The 24,598-nt window shown below is 39.6% G+C and overlaps 1 protein-coding gene across 4 annotated transcripts in view; it reads left to right on the forward strand.

The window, feature by feature from the left end:
* The window catches only part of tln2a (talin 2a), a 104,349-nt gene extending 84,316 nt beyond the window's left edge, over positions 1-20,033 (forward strand). For 3 of the 4 annotated variants that reach the window (XM_005733354.1, XM_005733355.1, XM_013910900.1), the window contains exons 40-59: positions 23-155; positions 727-828; positions 1,385-1,555; positions 3,507-3,653; positions 5,417-5,518; positions 6,072-6,191; positions 6,718-6,864; positions 7,632-7,798; positions 8,505-8,688; positions 8,862-8,987; positions 10,155-10,271; positions 10,505-10,690; positions 10,988-11,095; positions 11,287-11,392; positions 11,628-11,633; positions 12,019-12,143; positions 15,784-15,972; positions 16,069-16,251; positions 16,496-16,621; positions 17,180-20,033. In XM_005733354.1, coding sequence (XP_005733411.1) covers positions 23-155; positions 727-828; positions 1,385-1,555; positions 3,507-3,653; positions 5,417-5,518; positions 6,072-6,191; positions 6,718-6,864; positions 7,632-7,798; positions 8,505-8,688; positions 8,862-8,987; positions 10,155-10,271; positions 10,505-10,690; positions 10,988-11,095; positions 11,287-11,392; positions 11,628-11,633; positions 12,019-12,143; positions 15,784-15,972; positions 16,069-16,251; positions 16,496-16,621; positions 17,180-17,308 — 2,674 coding nt within the window. In that variant the 3' untranslated portion in view covers positions 17,309-20,033. The remainder of the gene's footprint in view (positions 1-22; positions 156-726; positions 829-1,384; positions 1,556-3,506; positions 3,654-5,416; positions 5,519-6,071; positions 6,192-6,717; positions 6,865-7,631; positions 7,799-8,504; positions 8,689-8,861; positions 8,988-10,154; positions 10,272-10,504; positions 10,691-10,987; positions 11,096-11,286; positions 11,393-11,627; positions 11,634-12,018; positions 12,144-15,783; positions 15,973-16,068; positions 16,252-16,495; positions 16,622-17,179) is intronic. The other variant, XM_005733356.1, reaches the window with a different exon arrangement.
* The last annotated feature ends 4,565 nt before the right edge of the window (positions 20,034-24,598 follow it).

A 24,598-nucleotide genomic window follows, 5' to 3' on the forward strand; every position in this document is an offset into this window, starting at 1 on the left:
TTTTCTCCTCTCCTGTTTGCAGGGACAAGGCCCCAGGCCAGCGGGAGTGCGATTCGTCAATTGATAACATCAACAAATGTATCCGGGACATTGAGCAGGCCTCTCTGGCCGCTGTCAGCCAGAACTTACCCAGCAGAGACGACATCTCACTGGAGGTAAGCGGCCATCGGAAGATGGCTCCGAATCTTTGCAGACACAAACTTTGTCTGTGTTTTCATTTGTTTTTTTGCTACTTGCGTAGATATTAATCTGCTCCTTTTGCCTTTTCTTTTTTCCCACTTCCACTTTTCCCACTTTTTTTTGTATGCTAAATCTGTCGGTTTTGAGTCTATTTTTAGTGGTATTAATGAGGTTTTCTGTCCTTGTCCTTCTCTCAGACCATTCAAGAGAGACTAGGGATTATTTCTTTCTTTTCCTTTTGTGTCTTTGAGTGTAACAAAACATTTGAATGGCAGTAGTTCTTCTTGCAGTAGTCCTTCAGCAGTATGGGCAGAATGTGAGTCTTATGTTTAACACCCTGACACTGGCTTTAATGGGGAAGTTTTGGCACCTGCTAAATAATAAAAAGTTTAAGCTCTCATATTAAAAGTCAGAGTAGCTCAGGGCAGTTATCCTTCTGTTATGTTTCCTGCTTTTTAGCAGGTCCCAGCTGCCTTCTTTGAATGCACCTCTGTCTCCCATAAAAAGCAACACAAAAACCAATTTCTTTTTATTTCCTCTCTTCAGGCACTACAAGAGCAACTGACGTCCACCGTGCAGGAAATTGGCCACTTAATTGACCCCGTTTCCACTGCTGCCAGGGGCGAAGCTTCCCAACTAGGACACAAGGTATATAGGGCAGTGCCTTAATTATTATTATACTGCAACTGTGGAGCAACAAAGTTGTCTTTGTCAGCAGCAGGATTCAGTGGCAGGAGTGTTGCCTATACGTTTAGGTTAGCCGTGGGCTGTGATAATTATCTCAGCATTATCTATCATTAAATAATAGTGATTTTTGAAACAAAAAGTTGATGCATTGTTCAAGCAGCAGGGTTAGTTTGACTTTTATGTGAGTAAACTTTCACCTCCCACTAGAATGCTCTGTGTCACTGTCCATCTTTGCAAACTTATCAGCATTTCTTCACGTGTTGTAAAGAAGATTATTACTGCAACATATTCCTTTTTATCCCAGTCTGCTTAATGGCCTGAAATTGTGCCCAGTAAGTGAAATGTATAAAAGGTTTAACACTTATATGACCATACCATTTTGAAATAATTTGAGAAGCTGCTCATTTTCTGAAACCGTGCTTCTTCACGTGTGAATGTGACACTTAGCACTTCAGCCTACATATCGCTGACTCGTGCTGTTTCTCTGGACTCATTAAAAACTTTTCTTTTACCTCAGGTGACTCAGTTGGCTGGCTACTTTGAGCCACTGATCAAGGCCTCCGTGGGTGTGGCGTCCAAGCTGAAGGACCACCAGCAGCAGATGACTTTCCTGGACCAAACAAAGACGCTGGCTGAGTCGGCTCTGCAAATGCTCTATGCTGCCAAAGAGGGTGGAGGAAACCCAAAGGCACGACCATTTTATGCTTTATGCACCTTGTTTAAAGTGCTCCTTCGCTTCCTTTACACATATTGGAAAATGATCCCCATCATTAAGTTTTCCAGTGCATCAACAAGTATAATTAACTGTATTTATTGCACACTTATGATACACAATGATGTGTCAAAAGGGTGGAGCAAAGGGTGTCACCATTTAGGCCTTTTTAACTCCTCCCAAACAACGGGAGCAAAAGAGTATCACACATGCGTGACGAGGGAGAGACGGGCCTGTGTGCCACCACAGTTTTAATCAGTTGATCAAAATACGATTAAAGTGGAGACTTTCAGCTTTAATTAACAGGGTTTTACAAAATTTCTGCATTAACCATTTTGGAATTACAGACATTTGGCGGAAAAACAAAATAAATAATCCCAGAAGAAATAATAATCTGCTAAATTATTTAAAATAATGAATGCACACTGACCAGCTCGGCAGCACAAAAAGGTCTGATTACAGAATTATTTCCATGGTTAAGTAAAACAGTTTCACAGCATCTAACCAATTCTTGAACACTTGGTAAGCACATAATTGTCTTCAAAAACCGTAATGAATGGAAATAAAGAGGGTTTACAATAAAGTGCAAACCACTGGTTACACTCAGAGACAAGATTTTGTATATCTCTAAATAAAAAAGAAAAATCTTTGGACAGATGAAACCAAATGGAGGAAAGAAACAAACTCTTATGTCAGTAACATCTGTTCCCTGAAGGGGTTGAAGAAGATATAACACATATAGGATGAGATATAACACTTCCTGGTTGAAGACACTTCTTTTCACGCCATTAATGCAAATGATATGTGACATATGTGAGGCCCTGCCTGCATATAATACACCCTTATCATCACAGTCATCCCTCAGTTTGATAGCCGCTCTTCACCGAGCCCAGCTGCACAATGGGGCAACTGGCGGTGTATCTAATTCCTCTCCTTCAGGGAACAGAAGTTGAGGACAGAACAGTTTGTACCCTTTCAGGCAATTCACTCTGTACACACATAGTATCAAATATATATACATCTCACAAAGCAGCCGCTGAACCAGAGTCAGACCACCATCATCCGACTGCAGGGGTAGATCCAGCCGAGAGGACACAATGAACCACTGACGGGACTGCCAGGTCCAAATGATAGAACCAAACAAAAGTGTGCAGCGATGATCAAGTAACTGCAGCACAAACATCATTCACAGGAATACCTGTAAAAAGACCCCATGAGGATGCCATTCCTCTGGTGCAATGTGCTTTCACACTTTGAGGAAAAAAGAGAGTCCCTTTGTACCATGTGCCAGGGAGATGGACTCCATAATCCGGTAGGAGAGCCTCTGTTTAGACGGAGATCTACCTCTGGATGGATTAACTAAGCAGACCAACAATTCATCACACTGAGTATCGTCAATATAGGTAGGAAATACTGCACCAGACATAGAGAATACAGCCTACTCTGCTCCTCAGATGGAAAAGTGGGGTGACAAAAGCTCAGATTCATAGAGCTATAAGTTGTAGGAATAACCTCAGGTAAAAACGCAGTATTTGGCCATAATATGATGGGCAAATGGCGCTCGCCTCATGCTAGTCCACATCCAACAAATCTCATGATCCAAAGCATACCACATTATCTGTGAAACACGCTAGAGGCGATGTTATGACATGGACATGCATGGGTACTAGTATGTCATGGCTGCTAGTGTTTATAGTGTACAGAGCTATACTCTCTGCTCAGATTCAGCCAAACGCTGCAGAAGTGACTCGATTTCAGTGCAAATGGATAATGTTCCAAATACATATTGCAAAAACCTAAATGTTACTAAAAGCAAATAAATCCTGATATCCTGATATATGGGTTAGTTTGACAAGGTCATTTTTAAACCTCTGAAAATGGGGGTGCGTGTATTTCACATGTGCTTGTGCTATGTCACATTTCACAGGCATCCCATACCCATGATGCTATAGCAGAGGCAGCTCAGCTCATGAAGGAGGCGGTTGATGACATCATGGTGACACTTAATGAAGCTGCCAGTGAGGTGGGAATGGTGGGAGGAATGGTGGAGTCGATCGCAGATGCCATGGCCAAGGTGAGTGCAGCCGGTTACAGTGTGTCGTCATTTGGATCAGAAGCCACAGAATAACATCTACACCAATTTAAAGATATGTTTAGAGTTTTATTTGGTTAAATGAATTGCACTCTCTGGTTCATAAATAACAGACATTACTGCAGCTCTAAAAAACCAAACAAACCTCCACCTTTAAGCTCTTTGTCCGCATCAGCGATTGTCTGCATTTCACCATCATCTATTTCAGCTCATCACCAACTATGTGGTGATTGACAGCTCTATTCTGTCTTCATTTGTGTTGCAAGACAGCATGGCTGCTAGTCAGATAATACATCATCCAACATTATCTTACAATGAGCAAAACCACCTGCTGTCCACCCTGTTCCCAACATCCAAAACAGGCATGGAAAATTAAACGTAGACTAAAAACTAAAAATGCAGCAACTTGATATTTTATTCCACAGTTAGAGTCCATTTTAGTATGAATTTTTAAACCTGCGTAGTGGGAAACATCCTGTTTTGAAAGATTTCCCACCTACGGAAGCCAGAATGCTATAAAGAAACTGAGTGTGTGGTTAATGGATTAAAAGTTAATAGCCATAACAGAAGTTGTCTTATGGAAGCAAATGTTACAGAGCAATCAGCATCTAATTAAAGTTTTATTCTTTTCTTGTGTTCATTTGACCCATGACTTCCCGTTGCTCTGTGTAACATCTTGATTACAACCATAATGTTTCCCAGGCGTCATTTAAAAGTCACTGATTAACATATTAATACAAATCACGAACAACTGAAGCAAAGGAACATTGACTGTGAACGCAGCCATTCTTACTCGGAGTCAGATAATTTGACCTATCTTTCCAATTAACAGTGAAACTATTGGCTTGAAAACCAAGAAAAAGCCTTTTATCTCGAGTACAGGCAGCAGCTAGCATCAGCTAATTATATTTCTCCTTACCGTGCTGAGTGAGGAGCATTGCAAAGGTGAAGAAGCGTCTCAGGAGTGTGGCTTCACCAGAGGGAACAGCATCTTTGCATCAACTTTGTGTGGCATGTCATGAATAATTTATGAAAATGGTTCATTTTTAGTACATGTTGAGCATGCAGGTGCGTGTTTTGTCTGTGTGTCAGTCAGTGCAGTTGATTAAATGGGGATAATCCTCCCCAATAATCCCATTGGCGTAATGGTCACCCTCCATTGTGGTTTTTAGCAGCGGCGATTTAAACAGCTTTTCTGATTAACTTTGAGTCACCTAGTCGAGGCTGCAGATTTTAACGTATTATTTCTATCAGCAGGAGGTGCAAACATCATGCACTTGCAGTATTATGCTATCTTGCAGTACCAGCATGTTTTTCTGGAATCTCTTTTGTCTTCTCTGCCTTTTCCGTGATATTACAAGTAGTCTAATTTGGCAGAAATGCTAGAAACGTATAATGTTTGAACTGCAAGCTGATGATCAAATGTTTTTGGGGTTGATGCGGTTTTAAAGCTGTAATTACAGAGTGCATAATTCATAATGAGTGTTTATCATTCATACAGAGGGTTTCCCTGAATAGAAAGCTGCATTAATGTCGGTTTGCTGATGCCTGCACACCTGACAAAATTGGTATAATTGAAGGGTAGATTAGATGTAACGTGCCATTACAAGTTAAAGAGCTGAAAAATTGATTTCCTTCACGTTTGAAGATGTTTGTTCCTTTCGCGAAGGACAAACCGATCGTGCCTAAAATGAAAAAATGCAGTGGCAATTTAACTGTGTGTTGATGTGTGTGTTTTTCCTTAGCTGGATGAAGGTACACCACCCGAACCTGAGGGCTCATTTGTGGATTACCAGACCAGTATGGTGAAATACTCTAAAGCCATTGCTGTCACTGCTCAGGAAATGGTAAGGTCTCAAAATAACTCTTAAGATTTTTGTTCCTGAAGTACACCTGTGACCTACGACTGGGTTATTGTTGATTATAAACGAAATACTTTGATTTACATGTCAATTCTGAAATCAAGCTTTTTTTCTGATAATCCACAGTTTGATGTTGTAGTTTATCAGCCATCTGCGGTTAGTAGAAATTGTCCTGTCGTGTGGTCCTAATTCTCCATCTTTGTGAGATGACTAGTCGGTTAAATCGAAGCTCATTTATAAAAGAAAAATTGATTTTGACTTCACAGCATTTCATAGCGTAGTTAGTAAGTGAGACAGACTTAATGATTTTATCTACCTGGGAGAATCCAAAGATCTGATTAAAATTATTTATCCACCTGCTGTTCCTCGTTTATTTTAATGTTCCATTTGTCCCATCTCTACTTTCGTCCTCTCATTTGATCACCTTGTGATCATAGCCTTGATTTTACTATGAGTTAATGATTTTTGATAGTTTGTTGAAGAAAAGTTAATCTGGGTTTTTTTTAGTGCCGAATTTCTTTTTCCCTCCATTTATCAGATGACCAAATCAGTGACTTGTCCAGATGAGCTGGGAGCCCTGGCATCACAGGTGACTGTGGACTACAGCCAGCTCGCTGTTCAGGGACGACTGGCTGCTCACACAGCTGAACCAGAGGAGGTGAGGAGGACTCTGAAAACAGTTTTTACTTACAAAAGAGCTCTGCTCCTTCAATATGGGAATTTTCTTTTTGTGACCTTTAGGCTGCTGTGGATTTAAAGAGAACCTAATGTGCTCTTCCTTATTTTCTGTTATTCATATATAAATATATTTACTGTAGGTGAATTTTCATCAAAACTCTAGTTTCAGGCTTCTCTAAACACTCTGTTATGTTGTTTTTTTTCTTGGCTGTGTGCATTGTGAACACAGAAGCTCCATCCACCTGCTCAATTCTTATTTACAAAGGGCAGCCAGTCAGATGAAAGTTGGCTTGAAGGGCAGGGGAATGGAGCAAAAAAAGCTTGTTTCAAACAATACATAAACTGAGGGGCTGAACCATGACCTGTATAATCATGCAAAGCTTCTCTAGTCCAGGAACATAAATGTGGCATTTTTTCATACATACATACTTTTTTTAAAAACTATTATTTTAATAATAATTAAAAAAAAACCTCCTTTATGTTCTTGCTTTGGTTTGTGTTTGTAGATTGGTTTCCAGATCAAAACCCGAGTGCAGGACCTTGGTCACGGCTGCATCTTTCTGGTCCAAAAGGCCGGAGCTCTGCAGATCACCCCGTCTGACAGTTTTACTAAGCGGGAGCTCATTGATTGTGCCCGTGCAGTCACAGAGAAGGTATTGTTCTGTCAATAAAATGGGACCGCCTTATTTAATTAAAAACACACTGTGCTTTTTTTAAAAATTTGTTCCGGTTTTGTTACAATAGTTCTGCCCACTACTGAAGCAAAACAGGTTATCTTAGTTCCCCCATCCATTAACCCAAACCCATCGGGCTAATTGTTGTCGATTGTTTGTTTGCTTCATCTTTAGGCTGCAGATATTTCTGCTTGGCTGAGTATGTTCCGCTCTGAACTCTGTGTTGTTCTTTCATTGAATGTTAGAGTAAAATTGTTTTTAGCGATGTAGTTCACATGAAGTGATTCGGCTCTGGTGGGTTTTATCTGTGTGTGGTTTAATTATAGGGTTCCAAAGCATGTATAATATATATGTAATATACACATCATACTTTTCTTATCAAGTTTTCTCTTGTCTGAGCTTTTCACAGCTGTTATTTCTAATAATTCAAGCATGCCAGTGTTTTTAATACCACTTACACATAAGAAGGAAATACTTCAAAAACATCACACATACTTATTTCAGTGACTTAGCACATTGCAACGTACTGACATTTTTTTCCCCTCTTGCTCTTCTCTGTTTTGACCAGTAAAAATATACTTTACTCAAACTGAGCCAAAAGTAACACTACTTTGCTGCAAACTGCCAAACTTGTTTGTCCTTATTAATGTGCATCATAAAATTTACCAACCTATCCTAGATGGACGAAAAAAGCCTTCATCTGAGCATCCTCACCTGTGTGGTTAATGGTCTGCTCACGTCCCCAGGTGTCTTTGGTGCTTTCAGCCCTCCAGGCAGGCAATAAGGGCACTCAGGCTTGCATTACAGCAGCCACTGCTGTGTCTGGGATCATTGCTGATCTGGATACCACAATAATGTTTGCGTCCGCCGGCACACTCAACGCAGAGAACGAAGAGTCCTTTGCCGACCACAGGTTAGTGCTTGAAACGCCCCCAGTGGTGCAAGACATTTCTACAAGACCCAACAGGAGTCTAAAATCCACCCTGTTGTTATCTTTCATCCCAGACTGACAGAGTGACATATTAGCTGCTGAACGGGGAGGAAATCTCTGCTGATAGAAACAATAAATTATCCTAAGGCTTTGAAAAATGCACAGCGTGACACTTCTCTTATTGTCCTGCTCTCACACTTGTCTGCTCTAAGGCAGCACTTCCGCCGTTAAATACTAGTGCGTGAAGAAAAATACAGCAAAACAAGTAGAGAATAGACGTGTTCCATTACTTAATTATCATTATAGTTCCTTACAGATGGTTGTTTGTGACGTTTCACTGTATCTCACTGAAGAATCTTTGAAGTGTAGATAAGCAGTCTCGGGACACGATGAAAGAAAACAGAATCACTTAATCTCCGAGCATAGCTCACACAGCTACCTCAGAATAATAGAAGAAACTCTGCAGCTGCTATAATCTCTTTTGTCAATTTTAGGAAAAGAATAACTGACATGACTTGTTATATAACCTTAGCAATCCTCCTAATGTTTGCACAAGCTTTCATGAAGAAATGCCTTTAATATTAAAAGAGATGTGCAGCAATATGTGTGTCCTTTTCACAGCAGTTCTCACACAGTTGATTTTTTATGTCTTTTTCCCCCTTGTTTAATCTTTCCTTTTCTGTTTCAGGGAAAACATTTTGAAGACGGCTAAAGCTCTGGTTGAGGACACAAAGATGCTGGTGTCCGGCGCAGCTTCCGGTCAGGAGAAGTTGGCACAGGCTGCTCAGTCTTCTGCCAAGACCATTACCCAGCTCACAGATGTGGTCAAATTGGGTGCTGCCAGCATTGGCTCTGATGACCCTGAGACACAGGTTGACCATTATTGTGTTTGTAATCCTCTCATTTCTGTTTGTCCTTTGTCCAGTGTGCCTGTTTAATAGGAGGAATTATGGAATTATGAACTGCAACTGGCAATAACCTTTCAGTGTTTCTGCTTTCCTGGACTGCGCAGTGATTAGTCAGTGTCTTTCTGTCCTTTCTCTAGGTGGTGCTGATAAATGCTGTCAAAGATGTGGCCAAGGCATTGGGTGAGCTCATTAGTGCCACCAAGTGTGCCGCTGGCAAGGCAGCCGATGATCCATCTATGTACCAACTAAAGAGCGCTGCGAAGGTGAGGAGATCAGTCTGCAAGTGCTGACACTGTCATCTAATTTAACATCCTCCAGTGGGCTCGAATATAGAAATCTGGATATTGGAATTTTCTTTATTTTACTCAACAAAAACAATCAGATCTATTTGATTTTTGTTGGTTTCTCTTATGTTCATATTTTCTGATTATACTAATGGAAAACTGAAACTGACATCAGTTTAAATTGATGACAATAATTCCACCGTCCTACATCCTGTATGCGCAGACATCCTCCCCTTACTCAGGCCGAGTCATTAATCAGTAAAATCACCCACAATAGTTAAACTGGAGACTTGGTAATGGAAATTGTCAGGCTGTTCGGGATAGCAGGAAGCGTCTAATACTTCTAACCAAGATGATTATGCTTAGTGCTTTGCTCCGGCACACATGCGCTGTAAATTTTCAGAGTCACGGCTCATAACTCACCGATGACACTGTCGACTGCTCATTATCACCTCAACCTGTAAAGCCTGGGAAAAAAAATGTCAGTTCTCAGTCAGCAACACCACAGAGTGTCATGAAGTCTCTCTGAAGATCACAACATGCCTCACATACAATTTTAGGACCGGAGGTGGGGTGGTGGTGGGGGTTAACTCTGACAAATCAGTCTTTCCTTTATGGGGCTTGTGTGCCCCCTATCTTTCAGTATGGTGCATTACAGCTGATTTTAACTGGATGTGTTCTGTTTTTATGTCCTCTCATTGTTCCAACATAAGTGTGAAATTACGGAGCTATAGAAATGTCATCTGAATTAAATTAGTTCAAACTATAAATGAAGACTCGATGAGCCAAGGAAATATATATATTTTAAAAAGTGTGTCACCCATATATGACGATCGTCAGGGCTGTGTCCACCAGTGTAGTGAGATATCTTGATTGGGGATGTGTTTATATGCTCAGTTACTTATAAAATAAACAGTCCTAGACGTTGTTTTTTTTTTTTTTTAAATAAATTACAACTACATATACATTTATTACAAAAACACAACCAAATACTGAACCTCCTCGTTGGTAATATTATCATAGTAATAAGACTGTTGTTTTAAATATTCCATAATGTCAGTCATTGCGGTTTGTTCTGTTGTCCTTCCTCTATTTCTAATTCAGAGCTTGGATGTGGCTGAACACGGTGTTCTCTGTTTCCTCCAGGTGATGGTGACAAATGTGACATCCCTGCTGAAGACGGTCAAAGCTGTGGAAGACGAAGCTACTCGCGGTACCAGAGCGCTTGAGGCTACAATCGAGTGCATTAAACAGGAAATGTCGGTAAGGACGAGTCGAGAGGCTAAGCTTGTGAACGTTAGTTAGCAGTATGGTGGCATCACACATTTCAGAAAGGGGACTGATCAGTTTGCAAGTGTGATGAGTAATATTTTTGTAATTATTGAAAATGTCGTGTGAGTGACAAAGTAAACATCTTTAGTTTTTTTTTTTCCACAGTTAGGAGTTATTGATTTTAATATTCCCTGAATTAAGTTTGTGATCTGAAATGTCCACAGGTGTTTCAATCCAGGGATGCTCCCAACAAGACAACCACACCTGAGGAGTTCATTCGCATGACTAAAGGAATCACCATGGCAACTGCTAAAGCGGTGGCTGCAGGGAACTCTGGCCGACAGGAGGACATCATCCATACTGCCAACGTCAGCCGCAAAGCCATGTCAGACATGCTCACTACCTGCAAGGTGCTCTATTGCCACAAACAAGTCATGCATGTCTACATTTGATTTATTGTGGTACTTCCAAAATGTTGCAAAAAAAAGAAAAGAAAATGTGTCCATCTACCCATTATTTCCCACTTATCTGAATTTGGTTGTGGTAGCAAAGGCTAAGCAGGGTATTCCATCTTTAAGGCTGAGCCCAGCATCATCAGCATCAATCGTTTTTGCCACTACAAATGCAAACCAAAAACTGAAATTAGAATTCTGACCCACAAATGTCATCCCCACACAAATTTATAAGTGTGTGTTTGTGTCTTTCAGCAAGCAGCCTACCATCCCGAGGTCAGTGAGGAGGTGAAGAACAGAGCACTGATGTTCGGAGCAGAGTGTACAACTGCTTACATTGACCTACTGGAACATGTACTGCTGGTAGGTTGAATACTGCACCAGCAAGTCTGTAAAAATAAAAGACTTGTACAAACGCTAATCTCATTATTTGATACTTTAAGCATCTTTAATATAAGCATCCACCATTGCAACACTATTTATGTATCTATATATAAAAAATAATAAGGAAAAGTTTCTTTTAAGTTTACACTGTTGCACCCATGTGTTTGTAGGTCCTGCAGAAGCCTACTGCAGAGCAGAAGCAGCATCTGGCAGCTTGTTCCAAGCGAGTAGCCGGAGCAGTAACAGAGCTCATCCAGACTGCTGAGGCCATGAAAGGTAATGCACGCAGTCACACATCACCACATGTTACACAAGGAGTCCTTTTGAGATGTCATGCAATAAACCCAAATACATATGAGTAAAGCTTTTATTTACTTTCTAATAAAGATCCCAACAAATATTATATTGCTATTAATAGTAGAATGTATTTTTAAAAAGCTCATGTAACAGAAAAAAATATTTATTTACTCAAACATTTGGTAATATTCCTGTCCTCCTTCTCTTGCTACAGATGGAGGTAAGTTAGGGCCGTTTTCTGTACTGTGCCAGTTGTGAGCTCTTAAATAATTTCTCTCCTCAGCGCTAACATCGATTTTATTTAATCTCATCAAATCCAGCTGCTCTCAGGCTTCTCAGTTACATCCATCTGCTCTATCCATCATGCTTTCTTTTATGTTCCATTACTCTGTCTCCATCGCAGTGAATGATGGTTTGTTGTCAGCTATGCATGGGATGTGAAGATACATGGCACACTTTCCTGTGTGTGGTCACGGTGTACTTGTTTTCTTTGGATCACAGCGTGAAGCATGTTCGGTCAAAACACTGCTTTGTGAAGCATTAATAAAATCCTGTTTGCAAATTCAAATCTTATTCATGAATATGGGTGTGCTTGCCTGCCACAGGTTCAGAGTGGGTGGATCCCGAGGATCCAACAGTGATCGCAGAGACGGAGCTGCTCGGAGCAGCGGCGTCCATCGAAGCGGCAGCTAAGAAGCTCGAGCAACTCAAACCCAGAGCCAAGCCAAAGGTGGGTGACTGTATGGTGAATAAATGAGGACAGAGGTGAAGGAGATAATCGTGTCAACATAAAGTTAAAGAGAAAGACAACCTGTCAAAAGGCCTTTTTCCATTTTATTTACAGTTTAAAGCTTTCTAAGATATTGTTTCTGTCAGCAGTCTCTGGAAATAAAGAAGAAATATTCATCATGAAGCTCATAAAAGTCTTTCATCATGATAGATGATGTGTGGATGGAAATACTCTGTTACAAGAAAATGTCCTGACTTGAAAATTTAAAGAATGAATGGAAAATCTTTCCTAAACAATCCATTTACTAATGGCTATAGGTGATGTTTATATGGAATTTTAAAGATGATGTGATGAGCAGCTAAAATACTTTAAAATCATTAAATATTATTTTGAAGATAAAGAGAGAGTTGTTTCCGAGACGCAAAAAGGGGAATAAACCGCAAAAACATTACAAAAGACCTGTAACCAAACCCCTCAGGATCCCCTGCTGCCCACATTAGTTAAATCTTTACAATTTTAGTGAATGTTAAGTCTAAAAAGAAAATGATAATCTAACTTTTCTATAATATAGATTATAGATTAGTGAGCTGGAGTACTTTGGTGCAAATTTTATCAGGTAACCAAATTAAAATTGTTTTATTAAAAAGTACCAACATAACAATGTAACTGTTAAAAGTAAAAATATACACACATTGCCTAAAAATGATAACCTCTAGAGTGTTATTATGGCCCGAGCACTAGTGTGTGAAGGACCTATTGTAATCACTTTGTTTATCATAGCATTATTATTGACTGTGTGTGTGATTTTACTGTTACAGCTTGCTTAAATGCTTTTTATATGGTAACAATTTAATGGTGACCAATAAAAGGTCAGGTCCTCTGCAAAGAGTCACAGGAGGCATCTGAAATGTTATTGGATGTGGTTGATAATCTCACTGTAAAACACCTGATATTATGATGTTGCCCAGCAAGCACCTAACAACAAGCCAACCAGTGCTGTAATGTGGACATGTGTTAGTTTATTTAATGTAAAAACTAGTGATTTAGAGTAGAGTGCACTTTGATCGGAGCGCTAAATATTTCACCTTTTCAGATTACAGCTCATCCTTGTAACTGCCAAGTGATTTGTTGACTTTTAGATAAAACTTCTTAGTTTGATCTTTGGACTGCAGAGTGTTTACAGCTCTGTACATTACATAAATGAGCTTTGTAGGAATACGTTCAAGTATATCCTAAACAGTGCTCTGTGCATGCCTGTAAACATCTTTTTGTGTGGTTTATATCCAAGTTTCAGTGTTATTATTGGAAGTTGTACAAGGATCAATTTTACGGTAACAAAATAGCACATTTTGTTTTGTTGCATTACTGAAAGGGTGCTCTATCGCTTGTCCTGTCTGTCAAGCTGTTGTATTCAGAACTGTGCAAAAATCTTGAGCCATCCCTTATTTCTTTAAATTTTGCTTCAGAGAAGCAGCCTGGCTTATATTTTTCTTAACTGATCTTGAGCTATAGTTCTCCAGGTTTTCAAAGTTTTTCTTTGTTTATTTTCTGGCCAGTCTTGAAACCTGACAATTTTCAGAGGACTTTTTTAAGCTGCTTAACATTGACCTATGAATTATGCAAGCATAAAAAATGAGTCGAAGTCAAATGATGAATCTGAATTGTGTCTACACATAACAGACACGAACCAATTTCTAGTTGTATCTTGAGGCACTTTATTAACCCAAACAACCCAATTTGAGCAACCACTTGGCAACAGTGGAAAGGAAAAACTCCCTTTTAACAGGAAGAAACCTCTGGCAGAACGAGGCTCAGAGAAGTTTTTCTGCATCACTCTGAGACAGGATGCTTCCAATTTTAAAGAGATGAGGCCTCCAATTTTCCATTTGTCCCCATTTCTTTAGTTGAATCTACAAAAATGCCAAAGACAAATTTTGACAGGTATAAAATAGCATTTTTACAGAAACGTGTTTCCCAAAACACTGGCACTGTTTTAAATTGAGGAAACTGGACAAGAGGAGGACAGAAGAATTGTCCTAAAAATTGTCTACAGCAGATGGAGAGTATCTGAAAGTAATGTCTTAAGTAATGAAGAGCAATCCAGAAAATACCTGACACAAAACCTGAGAGATGCATCTGGACCTTCAGTTGATTGATCTACTGATCACTGAAGCCTCAGCAGAAATGGTCTCAGTGGAAGGGTAGCTGTCAAGAAGCCCTTCTTAAGGAAGGGAAACCAGGACGAACGGCTGAGGTATGCCAAACTATGTATGTACAGAGGTCAGGAGAGAAATTCACAACAGTAAGCCACCTTGTCAAAACTCATGGAATTATGAATGCAGAATTGTGATCCATCATGCAATACCAGGAATAAAGCATGACAATGATTCCCGAAACGATGCCAATGCAGTGAAACCATACTTGGACAGAAACCACACAATGGGAAACTGCGTCATGGACTGGCCTCCCCAGAGCCCGGAGCTCAACATTTTTGGAACAGTGTTGTCTCATCTGGACAGAAAACAAAAGGCAGCCAACATCCAAAGAAGAGACTGAAGAACTTTTCTTGAAGAGAATTTAAAGAAATTACAGAAAAGCTTACCTAAGAGAGTTCCGGCTGTGCTGAAGAATAAAGGCAGTCATAACCTCATTAGAACTGTCCAAACTAAATTACATAATTCAATAACCCGTTTCCACCCATTTTCTATTTTCGTGCAAGTTATGAAGAAATGAGGGACGGCTCAAGAGTCTTACACAGTACTGTGCGCATATGTGTGTATATATATATATATAATTGCATATATATGTATATATATATAATTGCATATTCATGTTCATGGAAGTATTAATGTGATCTCTGTAGCTGACACTTGTTATATTGACAAACTCACTAAAATTCATGATACTATACATAATATTGTCTTCATTCAGATCCATTCAAACACCATCATGTTTACTGTGCCCTCCCTCCTGTTCATCCCACTCCTCCACCACCCACCCTGCCACCGATCCAGCCACCTGTGTTAGTTCATTGTAGTTCTAGCTTAAGCCTGTCCCAGTCTGTGTCTTCTAGCTCCCAGTTAACCCCCCGCCCTCCCTATTCCCTCCCTGCCTGCCCCCACCACCGGAGGCCTTCTCTGCAGGGCTCTGTCTGATATGTTTGATATATTAGGTTGTTATTCAGTCCCAACTATATATCAAACATATTCCTACAGTGTCCCGCTCTGTCTACAGACATGTGGTGTGAATGTGTTTGTGTGAAAAGTGTGTGTGCGTATGTGTTTAAAAGAAAAAGAAAAAGCAGATGAGTATAATAGGATGCTTTCTATAGAGTCTTGCTTGATGTTGTTGTATGTAGCTCCTTATCAGCTCTTGCAGTTTGAGAAGAAGCTCTGTATCTGGATGAATCATCATTTTGTTTCTCTTACCAAGTGTCCCAGCCTTGGTCACTGATGATCAATCAAGTCCTGTCTAAAAATGTGCATACAAAATGTTATTCAACAGAGTAATGAATCCAAAGTTCATCTGTTTCCAGTGATAAGTACTTTAGTTTGAGTAGAGGATTAATCAACTTGGATATTTCTTTAAATTTCACCCTGGCGAAAGACTTAATCATTTGAATGGTTCTCTTCTCCCTCAGCAAGCAGACGAGACCCTGAACTTTGAGGAGCAGATCCTAGAGGCAGCTAAATCCATTGCTGCAGCCACCAGTGCTTTGGTTAAATCAGCCTCAGCTGCCCAGAGAGAGCTGGTGGCTCAGGGGAAAGTGGGCTCTGTCCCTGCAAATGCTGTGGATGATGGACAGTGGTCCCAGGGGCTGATCTCTGCTGTAAGTGCTGGAGTGAAAAGTGTTGTTTTACACAGGTTACAATCACATCTGCCAGAAATTAACTTTAAATAAATTAACTTATTTTTTCATGAACAGGCACGTATGGTAGCAGCAGCAACTAGCAACCTGTGTGAGGCAGCTAATGCCTCGGTGCAGGGTCACGCCAGTGAGGAGAAACTCATCTCTTCAGCCAAACAGGTGGCAGCCTCTACTGCTCAGCTGCTGGTGGCCTGTAAGGTGAAGGCTGACCAAGACTCTGAGGCCATGAGGAGACTGCAGGTAAACACAGCAGGTTAATTTAAAAGCGTTGATATGAAGAGGATTAGCGATCATCTTCAATAGCTTGTTACTTTACAGGTGTGCATTTAATTAGAAAATGTTTATGCTCATCTTTGCACCAGTTAAAAGGAACTGATTTCTTTTAGTCAAACACTGTAGTTTTCTCATCTTGAGCTGCTAGTACTTGTATATTTTTGTTTTTATGTTGTTGTTCTGTTCTGTAAATGATGTATTTGCCCTTTAGATCGCTGGAAATGCAGTGAAGAAAGCATCCGACAATTTGGTGCGGGCAGCTCAGAAGGCAGCATTTGAAAAATCCGATGAAGACAACGTGGTGGTGAAGACGAAGTTTGTGGGTGGAATTGCGCAGGTAATGCTTTTAAGCAGCATTTAATTTTAAAACCAGTTTCTGTTGCATTAAAAAAATAAATCTGTTCATTCTGGTGTGTTTAGCAGTTTTATTGTTAGTGAAATTTGTCCTTCACATCCACTGGTTCACACATCTCTAGTCACCAGCTTTACAAATAATTTCAGTTTCTCATTCTTCAGCACTGCTGGGCAATTATTGATTTGATGCTGCTGAAAAATGCTGACAAGCTATTGAAATGCCCTCTACTTGTTAATTATTTCACGTCTCCTGATGGTTGTCAGTGTTCTCAGAAAAGATTTTTGTCTTCTTCAGTCAATACATGGAATTCAAATCACCAGTTTTTGTACACAAGTGCATTCACACACATCTTAAGTTAGACCATACAACCAATAAACACACAGAAACATAAGGCATAAAGACACTGAGGTAGTAAATGTTCTAAAAATTGCGATTACATTGCGACAATTACATATTTTGCAGGTTTTGGGTCGTGTGTGTATTAAAAAAGGTTAAAATGATATATGCTCTGACATAAAAGTTTCCTCACTGTCTGTGTAGATCATTGCCGCCCAGGAAGAGATGCTGAGAAAGGAGAGAGAGCTGGAAGAAGCCAGAAAGAAACTAGCCCAAATAAGGCAGCAGCAGTACAAGTTCCTGCCCAGCGAACTGCGAGAGGACAGCAACTAGTTATTCAGCCTCACCTTTGCTGCTACGTACGCTTGCACCAGTGTGAAGAGCACATCTGTTTTTGTGTGCATATTTGTATCCTGCTAATGGCACACCTGGACCGGTACGCCGTCCTCCAGTGAACCCAGATAAGTTGTGACTGATTAACAAACCCAGGTCTGCATTGAACACCACTGACAACATGTAAGGTCATCTTCTAGCACGTATTAAAAACTACTGCGTGATACTGACTACTTTGTGAAAACAACAAAAAGATTGTGGTGATCGCCTGAAGAACTCCTTCATGTCCTAACGTATAACTACTTCAAACTGATGTGATCTAAACCAGAATGTGACATGCTTAGTTCAAACAGCACATGTGCTCTCACGTTTGTTCTTAAGCGCCATTTTTGTAATGTTTAACAATTTGCAGCTCTTGTGCATAAACTTTAAAATGAAGAACTGATTGTATTGCTGTTCACGTCACATAGCCATTTAACTGCAACGACACCCTGAAAGCAAAAACATTTCTGCTTGGTACTCTGATATTGTATGAATGTTTGCCTGTATACCCCAATCTGGCACCTTAATGTCTGTCTGAATCGTGTAAATCACTGTGGCATGACTTGACTTTAATTCAGTGGCCATAAAACCTAATATGAAGGAAGGCCAGATTTTGCATATGGATGTTTCTTGGGCCATTTCAACAATGAAAGTGTTTTGGGGTTTGTTTTTTTTGTTTTTTTGGCAATCCTCTCTTCGTGTAGAGAGTTACAGTATATAAGCGTCTTTGTTTCCTTTCTTCTCATTTTTATACTCTTTGTTTGCTCCACGTGCAAAACTTCTTTAATGCAACTTGCAGGAAATTCTACGTTTGTCACAACCCTTGACTTTAGGACCTCATGTGCAGCCTCTAAGACTCAAATAGAATGTTTTACATTATGTTACCATGTAAATGCTTTCCTACGCAGGGCATGTTACCATAAAATGGATATTTATTACTCCTGAGTATTTTTAGCAGAGAGGGGTCTCTTTCAGGGTTGCAAACGGTCTCATTTATTTGCTACCACTAGCAGAGTCCTGGGTGGCTTCTTGGCAAGATATCGAATATCTTCAAAGACCTTCAAAAGTCTTTTTTTTTTTCCCCAATTATTTGTCATTTCAGGTAATGGGACCTATATACAGTATAAACAGAATATGATCATGATGCAATAAGATGGATGGTGCTTTAGGGGGCAGTATTAGCTTCCCTTCTGCCATGTAAACTTAAAGTAATAATCCAGAGCTCTGCCTATACTTTTCGTGCAGAATGGAAAAGTTTGCGTAACCCTGCAGGCCGACTACTACGTAATGCATGTTTGGAATAACTGGAAAGATGCCAGGGATCAGTTGAATTAGCCGAATGCCATGCAGAGTGCCACTTCTATGCATGCACTTTTTCCTGATGATTAGTCCCAACAGATTTACTTTGGTCCTTATATGTTAGTATTTTTTTTTTTCATTTTTTTCCAGCAAAATTCATCACTGCCAGGGACTGATGTTATTTATCTCCACATTTCTAAATTCGGGAAACAACAAAATTCAGAATCTAAAAGATGAATGAATAAATAAATAAATACACGAATAAATCTTTAACATGAATGGCCTGAAAGTGAAGAGCCTGCAACACTAATCCTTCTCCTGTTCTGGGTGCTCCGTTACTGAACTTGCTATTCGCTGCAATAGAACAACCTTTTGTTTGTAATGTGTTTTGTTCACATGTCTTACTATATGGACTCTGTTTCAATATTACAGTAGATTGTGAGAATAGGTCCTGCTGTGAAAATGCATGGCTTTGTGCTTCGGATGCAGATAGTTTCAGACCTCCACGTGAGACCATCACCTTTAAGTTTGTTTGTTTTGAAGCATTGGAACTGAATTCAGAGACATTTTCTGCCATTGTGGATTTTTTTGTGTGTGAGCGTGAGAAGCGAGGGGTGGGTTCACTGCTTTATCAGTCAAGTCTGTAGTGTTTTTATTAGTGCCTTAGTCCGTAGCCCATACACTGTTTGGTCTGCTTATGTGACAGTTTCACCTCAGTGGTCAATAGAAGGTAGTGGACACGCTATTTTCTTTGGTTCTTTTTCTTTTAAATGTAGGTTCATGTCTGTGGATTGTTAACATTTGATTTCCCACTCGCTAGCGTACTGTTCCTCTAAGTGCTGAAAGCAACTGCACCCCCTTTATTTTCCTCTCTGCCACATGCAAGGCCTTTTAGGGATGATGGAGGAACTGTCTGCCAGTCAAAAAAAAAAAAAAGTGTCGTCCTTTAAAATGTATTATCAGTATGCCGTAGATACTGAATATGTATATTACACGGATGAACACATTCCATGGGCATGTACCACAGTGCTTCTAAATGACGACAGACTGGACACGTGAGCCTGTCGACTGCTTTATTGTGTGTTATGAAGTCACTGAAATCTTATGGGTGGGCTTTCTTTCCTTGTGCTTTTAAAACTATGAACGAAACATGTGATAAGAACATTTCGATATATCTGTCACCATTAAGATGTTGTGATTCATTTTCAATGCTGTGGACTATTTGAAGTGTTCTGTATGTTTTGTTTTGATTTTCGCCCCCCTCCCTTGACAGAAATAAAATTAGGAATTCGCTACAATAAAAGTAAATGATAACATACAATATAAAAGATATTTATCTGGCCTCGATAAAAACTATTTTTTGTATTCACTGAAAATAAAGCATTTCAATGTAATAAAAATGTGTGTGGTTGTTTTACTTGTAATGTGCACGCAGTCAGATCTGCAAGTTTCTGTATAGTTGCAAAACCAAAGAGCCAATATGTAACTGAAATGCAGACTTTATATAGACTATATATATAGAGAGATGTGTATATATAGAGTGATAGATATAATAAAACTCCACAATTCATGGGAGCGTGCAGCTATATCCAGAGTGCATGAGTGATTGTTACACCATGCAGGGCTTCTGACTTCTAAAATTGCATATAATTTCCAATATTCTTGTAAATAAAAAGAAACTTTTAATACTTAGAATTAACCTCAACTGCTAAAACCTCACATTCGAAACATCTTTTTCGCTGGTATGCTGAAAGTGCAGCTTCCTGGAGACAACTGACACCAAAGTCTGTCCTCAGAAACGGTCCATTTGGGCTTTTAGTGAGGACAAAATTGAAAGAAACTACTGTAAAACATTTTGTAAAATGCACTGGATCTCTATTCTCTGACTGTTTAAAGGGAAGGTTCAGTAACAATAGAAACATTTGCATTATGAAACAAAAAAATATTTTTTGTGGGCTAAAGTTTGCTCTATTTCAATTGTAAAGTACAAGATTATTGTGAAAAGAAACTGAAGTACTGAAGTTACTCCAATTTGTCATATAGCTTGTTGATGGTTTATCTCTGAATATATCTGAGAACTCTGATCACACGTAGATCATTACTGGCTGTCAAGATTGCACTTCTACTCTGGCAAAACCCTCTGCCAATAATAATAATATTTATCTGGAACACACATTGAATCAAAGGCGTCATAAATTAAAATATCTTTAACCAAATTAGGTGAGAATAAGATCGTACGTGTACTTCTTGACTATTAATAATAATAATAATAATTTCTAATTTAAACATATCACGTTCAACTTTGACCACGCAGTGTTTAACATGTGTCAAGAACTCGTTTTAGTGTGTAGTTAAAATGCACTGAGGTTCAGTATCATGCTATATAAGGACTCTACCAGAAGTTTATTACCAGCATACTGTAAGACTTTTATGTTGAGATATCATATTTACAGAAAGCAGAATTTAACAGTCTGCTGATAATGTAGAACATCAGATTCATCATGTCTGTTGCATCCATGTGTGATGTTGGAGCTGCAGAATGTGAAACCACTCTAAGTGAATAACAAGAGGGGTAACTTCTGGCGAACAAACAAGGTCTCTTTAAGTGTCTGTGTCAGGACAAGTTGGTATTTCTGAGTCAGCACTAAACCTGACTCTATATTGAGTCTGGACTATAAAATGAAGCCTATGCTAAATTTGTCCAGCACTAAAATTTGAGGAGGCAAAGTCAATTGCAGTGACACAGCTGCTCCTGGCACTGTTTTAAAACCTGGAGTCCTTTTTTCCCTGATATTTTCTCACTAAATCAGCTTTTAAAGCAAATACCTCGTGTTTTTCTATCTGGCACAAATCTGAAACTGTGTAGCTGCGAAAACATTTCTGTTAACAGTGGGTCTGACTTGTAACAAGAGGCCCTGTTGGCTGCGGACAAGACAGCAAAAGCCCTGGCTGAAAGGACGAGGGCATTGCATTTAATGTGGACAAGCAGGTGATAGAAGACAGCTCATCCATTATTTTTATGTCCTAAATCTAATTATAATTGAAGTCAGCTACAGTTACTGATGACTACAGCATGCTATATAGCAAGTCTTGACGCTTCAGTTGTGCTCAATGTAAGATTACCCGTCGTTAGTTAGCGGTGCCTTGGGGACAAACGGCATCTTGATCTCCTTCTTCTCATCTGCTCTTTCATCCCATCTCTCTACATTCACTACCTCACGTTCACCTTTTCTTTTCAATAAAAAGATTAGGGTCAGATCAGCTGGTTTTTGTGGTGTTATTCCACCGATGCACTAAAATGGATTACCGTGATGAGAACGCTGCACACTCATACACACTCATTCATTTGCACGGCCTCACATGTGAATCTGTCTAAACCCTTTTGATGAGCTTCATTAAGTTTGTCTCACCAGGTTTAAGTGAAACGCCAGCAGTATGTGTGGGTATCTTTTAATTATTGAGGAGGAAGTGAGAAATTCCAGTCTGGACATTCACAGTGATATCATCACCAGACTCCCATATTTTATTATTTTTGTTTGTCAGGGAGCTCCTTACACAGCCGTCTCAACAGATCTGTGACGAAGTTTATATTTGTGATCTGACACCAAACTGTAAAAACACTGCTGAATACCTTTGACGTTACAAAAGTACATAAATAAAAGAAGTCAATTACAAGATGGCGCATAAGCCCGGCTGATCTTTCAATCATAGTGCGTTTAGATTTATGAGCGCCTCGCAACAGCAAACAGGTCTTAAGCAATCACCACTTAATGAAATGAAATTGCAGCATTTAAAGTTCACGTGCGGCTCTTCACAGGACTGCGACATAATGGTAACAAGGCCATGCACTTCTTTGCATGTAGGGACTTCTGGAAACACTGAGGTTTGATTCAGTTATCACACCTGTCTGCCTTAAAGCTTTAACAGGTTTGACAGCACTCATTTAATATATAATTTAACTACCGGTAGTGACATTTTTTTAAAAGTCTTCTTTGAACTGAAACTTTTCGGATTAATTATCTATGTGTGTCCTGGACCCAGACAGGAACCATTAACTGAGCATGCATCTTTTAGTGCATACCCATGCATACATGACAGAATGTACAAACCCCCACACAGAAGGTTCAAACCCAGGAACCTCTTGCTGTGAGGGAGTAGTGCTAAACACCGAGCCATGGTGCTGCTAATTTTAGGTCTGGTGGTAAAAACAAAAGGTCAAAAGGACCCAAATGATTAAGAAAATGATCACTTTGGCTGATAGCAAAATGGCTGAAAATGTTGTCTGTGTATCAAGGCCATGGAGGAAAATAGCTATATTTGCTAAAATCAGAAGAAATAAAAAATACATCATTCTTAATTATCAAATTAATACATTTCTGTCTCATGATTCAAATCCCCTTAACCTAACCTGAAGAAATCATTATTTGTTGGACAGGTACAATGTGACGATGTTCATCTCTCTATCTATCCAGGGTGCTAGGGTGACATGGATTGCACCCTGAGCCTCTCTGATCTCTGTGTATGACTGGTATGCCTGCCTGGCTGCTGAACTGTCCACAAACACATGGCAGAATGACAACACAGTGACAGCTGACTGCCTTAATAAAGCTGCACAGGAAGGATTTCAGGCCAGATCACCAACAAAATAAAATGCAAAGGTACATCACAGAGATAAAGGGAGAGAATTAAAAACATCAAGATTTTACCATAATTATTTAATGATCTTGTAATCTCTTCTTTAAGCGTGTGAACTAACAATCATTCACATAATAAAATTGTGGTTTATCAAATACAGTATCAGTGAATCATTTGGTGAGCTTGTGCTTTGCTTGTTTAAAACGTGTTTGATGCCTCTCTTCTGAAAGTCAGACTGTAAAGAGTATGGGGTCATGGACAGAGTCCAGCAGGTGCTGTCCAAGCACCAAGATTCCAAAATATGCACTCAACAAATAGCATAAGGGACAAGGGGAGTAGGAGATGACAAAATATTCTTAGAATGCTTTGTTATTTGTTACGATGTAAGACGAGGTCAATGATGTTCATACAGTATTACACAACTTTCTTTTTCGGGTCCAGTTCTTCTTACATGCAAATAATCAATCACTGTAGTCAACAGTAGGTTAAAATATCATTCCTCAACCGTCCTAACTGTATGTTGTGTGTGACAGCTGCAGCAGTGCCAGTGGCTGTGTGAACTCTCACTAAGGTGCAGGGAGGGGGTGATGTTGAAATTCCAGAGCTTCTGTATGTGCACACCACTGTACCCACTGTGGCAAATCTGAGCTGGAATTATCTTGCATGTATTAGCTCAGAGAAGAGTTGGACAGGCTTGATGATAGAACTCTACCGAAAGCAAAGCCTATCTGGTTGCTACTTGGATGTTGAACTATGTTGTAAGGGAGCTGCTGAAATGATCCCTGAGCAGCAAACAAGCCATACTGGCTAATATGACAGCCCTCCAGGGGAGAAAAACTTTCGCAGGGGCTTAACCAATCAGATATATTTGTTTTGTGGGAATAGCTTTGATGCAAGAACTGGTACCATAATTCTTTAAGTGTTTATTTCTGGATACAGAACAAAATGTTTGATTAAGTAAGCAAGTAAGCAAAATTTATTTATATAGCAAATTTTAAGGCAAAACAACCAAAAAGTGCTTTGGAAAGGTATTAAAAAGGTTTGGTGGATGCAGTTTGGCTCTGTTGTGTAAAAAGTAGGTTTTAAAATAATTATAGGATAAACGTCAGTTGATGTCTTAAATGTACATTTTCTCACATGTATTGTAGTTTGTGGCTTATCCTTCTGGGTGCTAACTCAGTCGTCATTACCAACGCATTTATTCCAAATAACCCCCCTCAGAGAACTACTCTTTGAGTCCTGACACTTTACTTCCACTTGGAAGGTGTTAGAAACAGGAGTGGACGTCTTGCTGTGAGAGGGTAGTGCCTTCCT

Source organism: Pundamilia nyererei, unplaced genomic scaffold (genome assembly GCF_000239375.1).
Source record: "Pundamilia nyererei isolate P.nyererei 1_Seehausen unplaced genomic scaffold, PunNye1.0 scaffold00051, whole genome shotgun sequence".
NCBI classification, from domain to species: Eukaryota; Metazoa; Chordata; class Actinopteri; order Cichliformes; family Cichlidae; genus Pundamilia; species Pundamilia nyererei.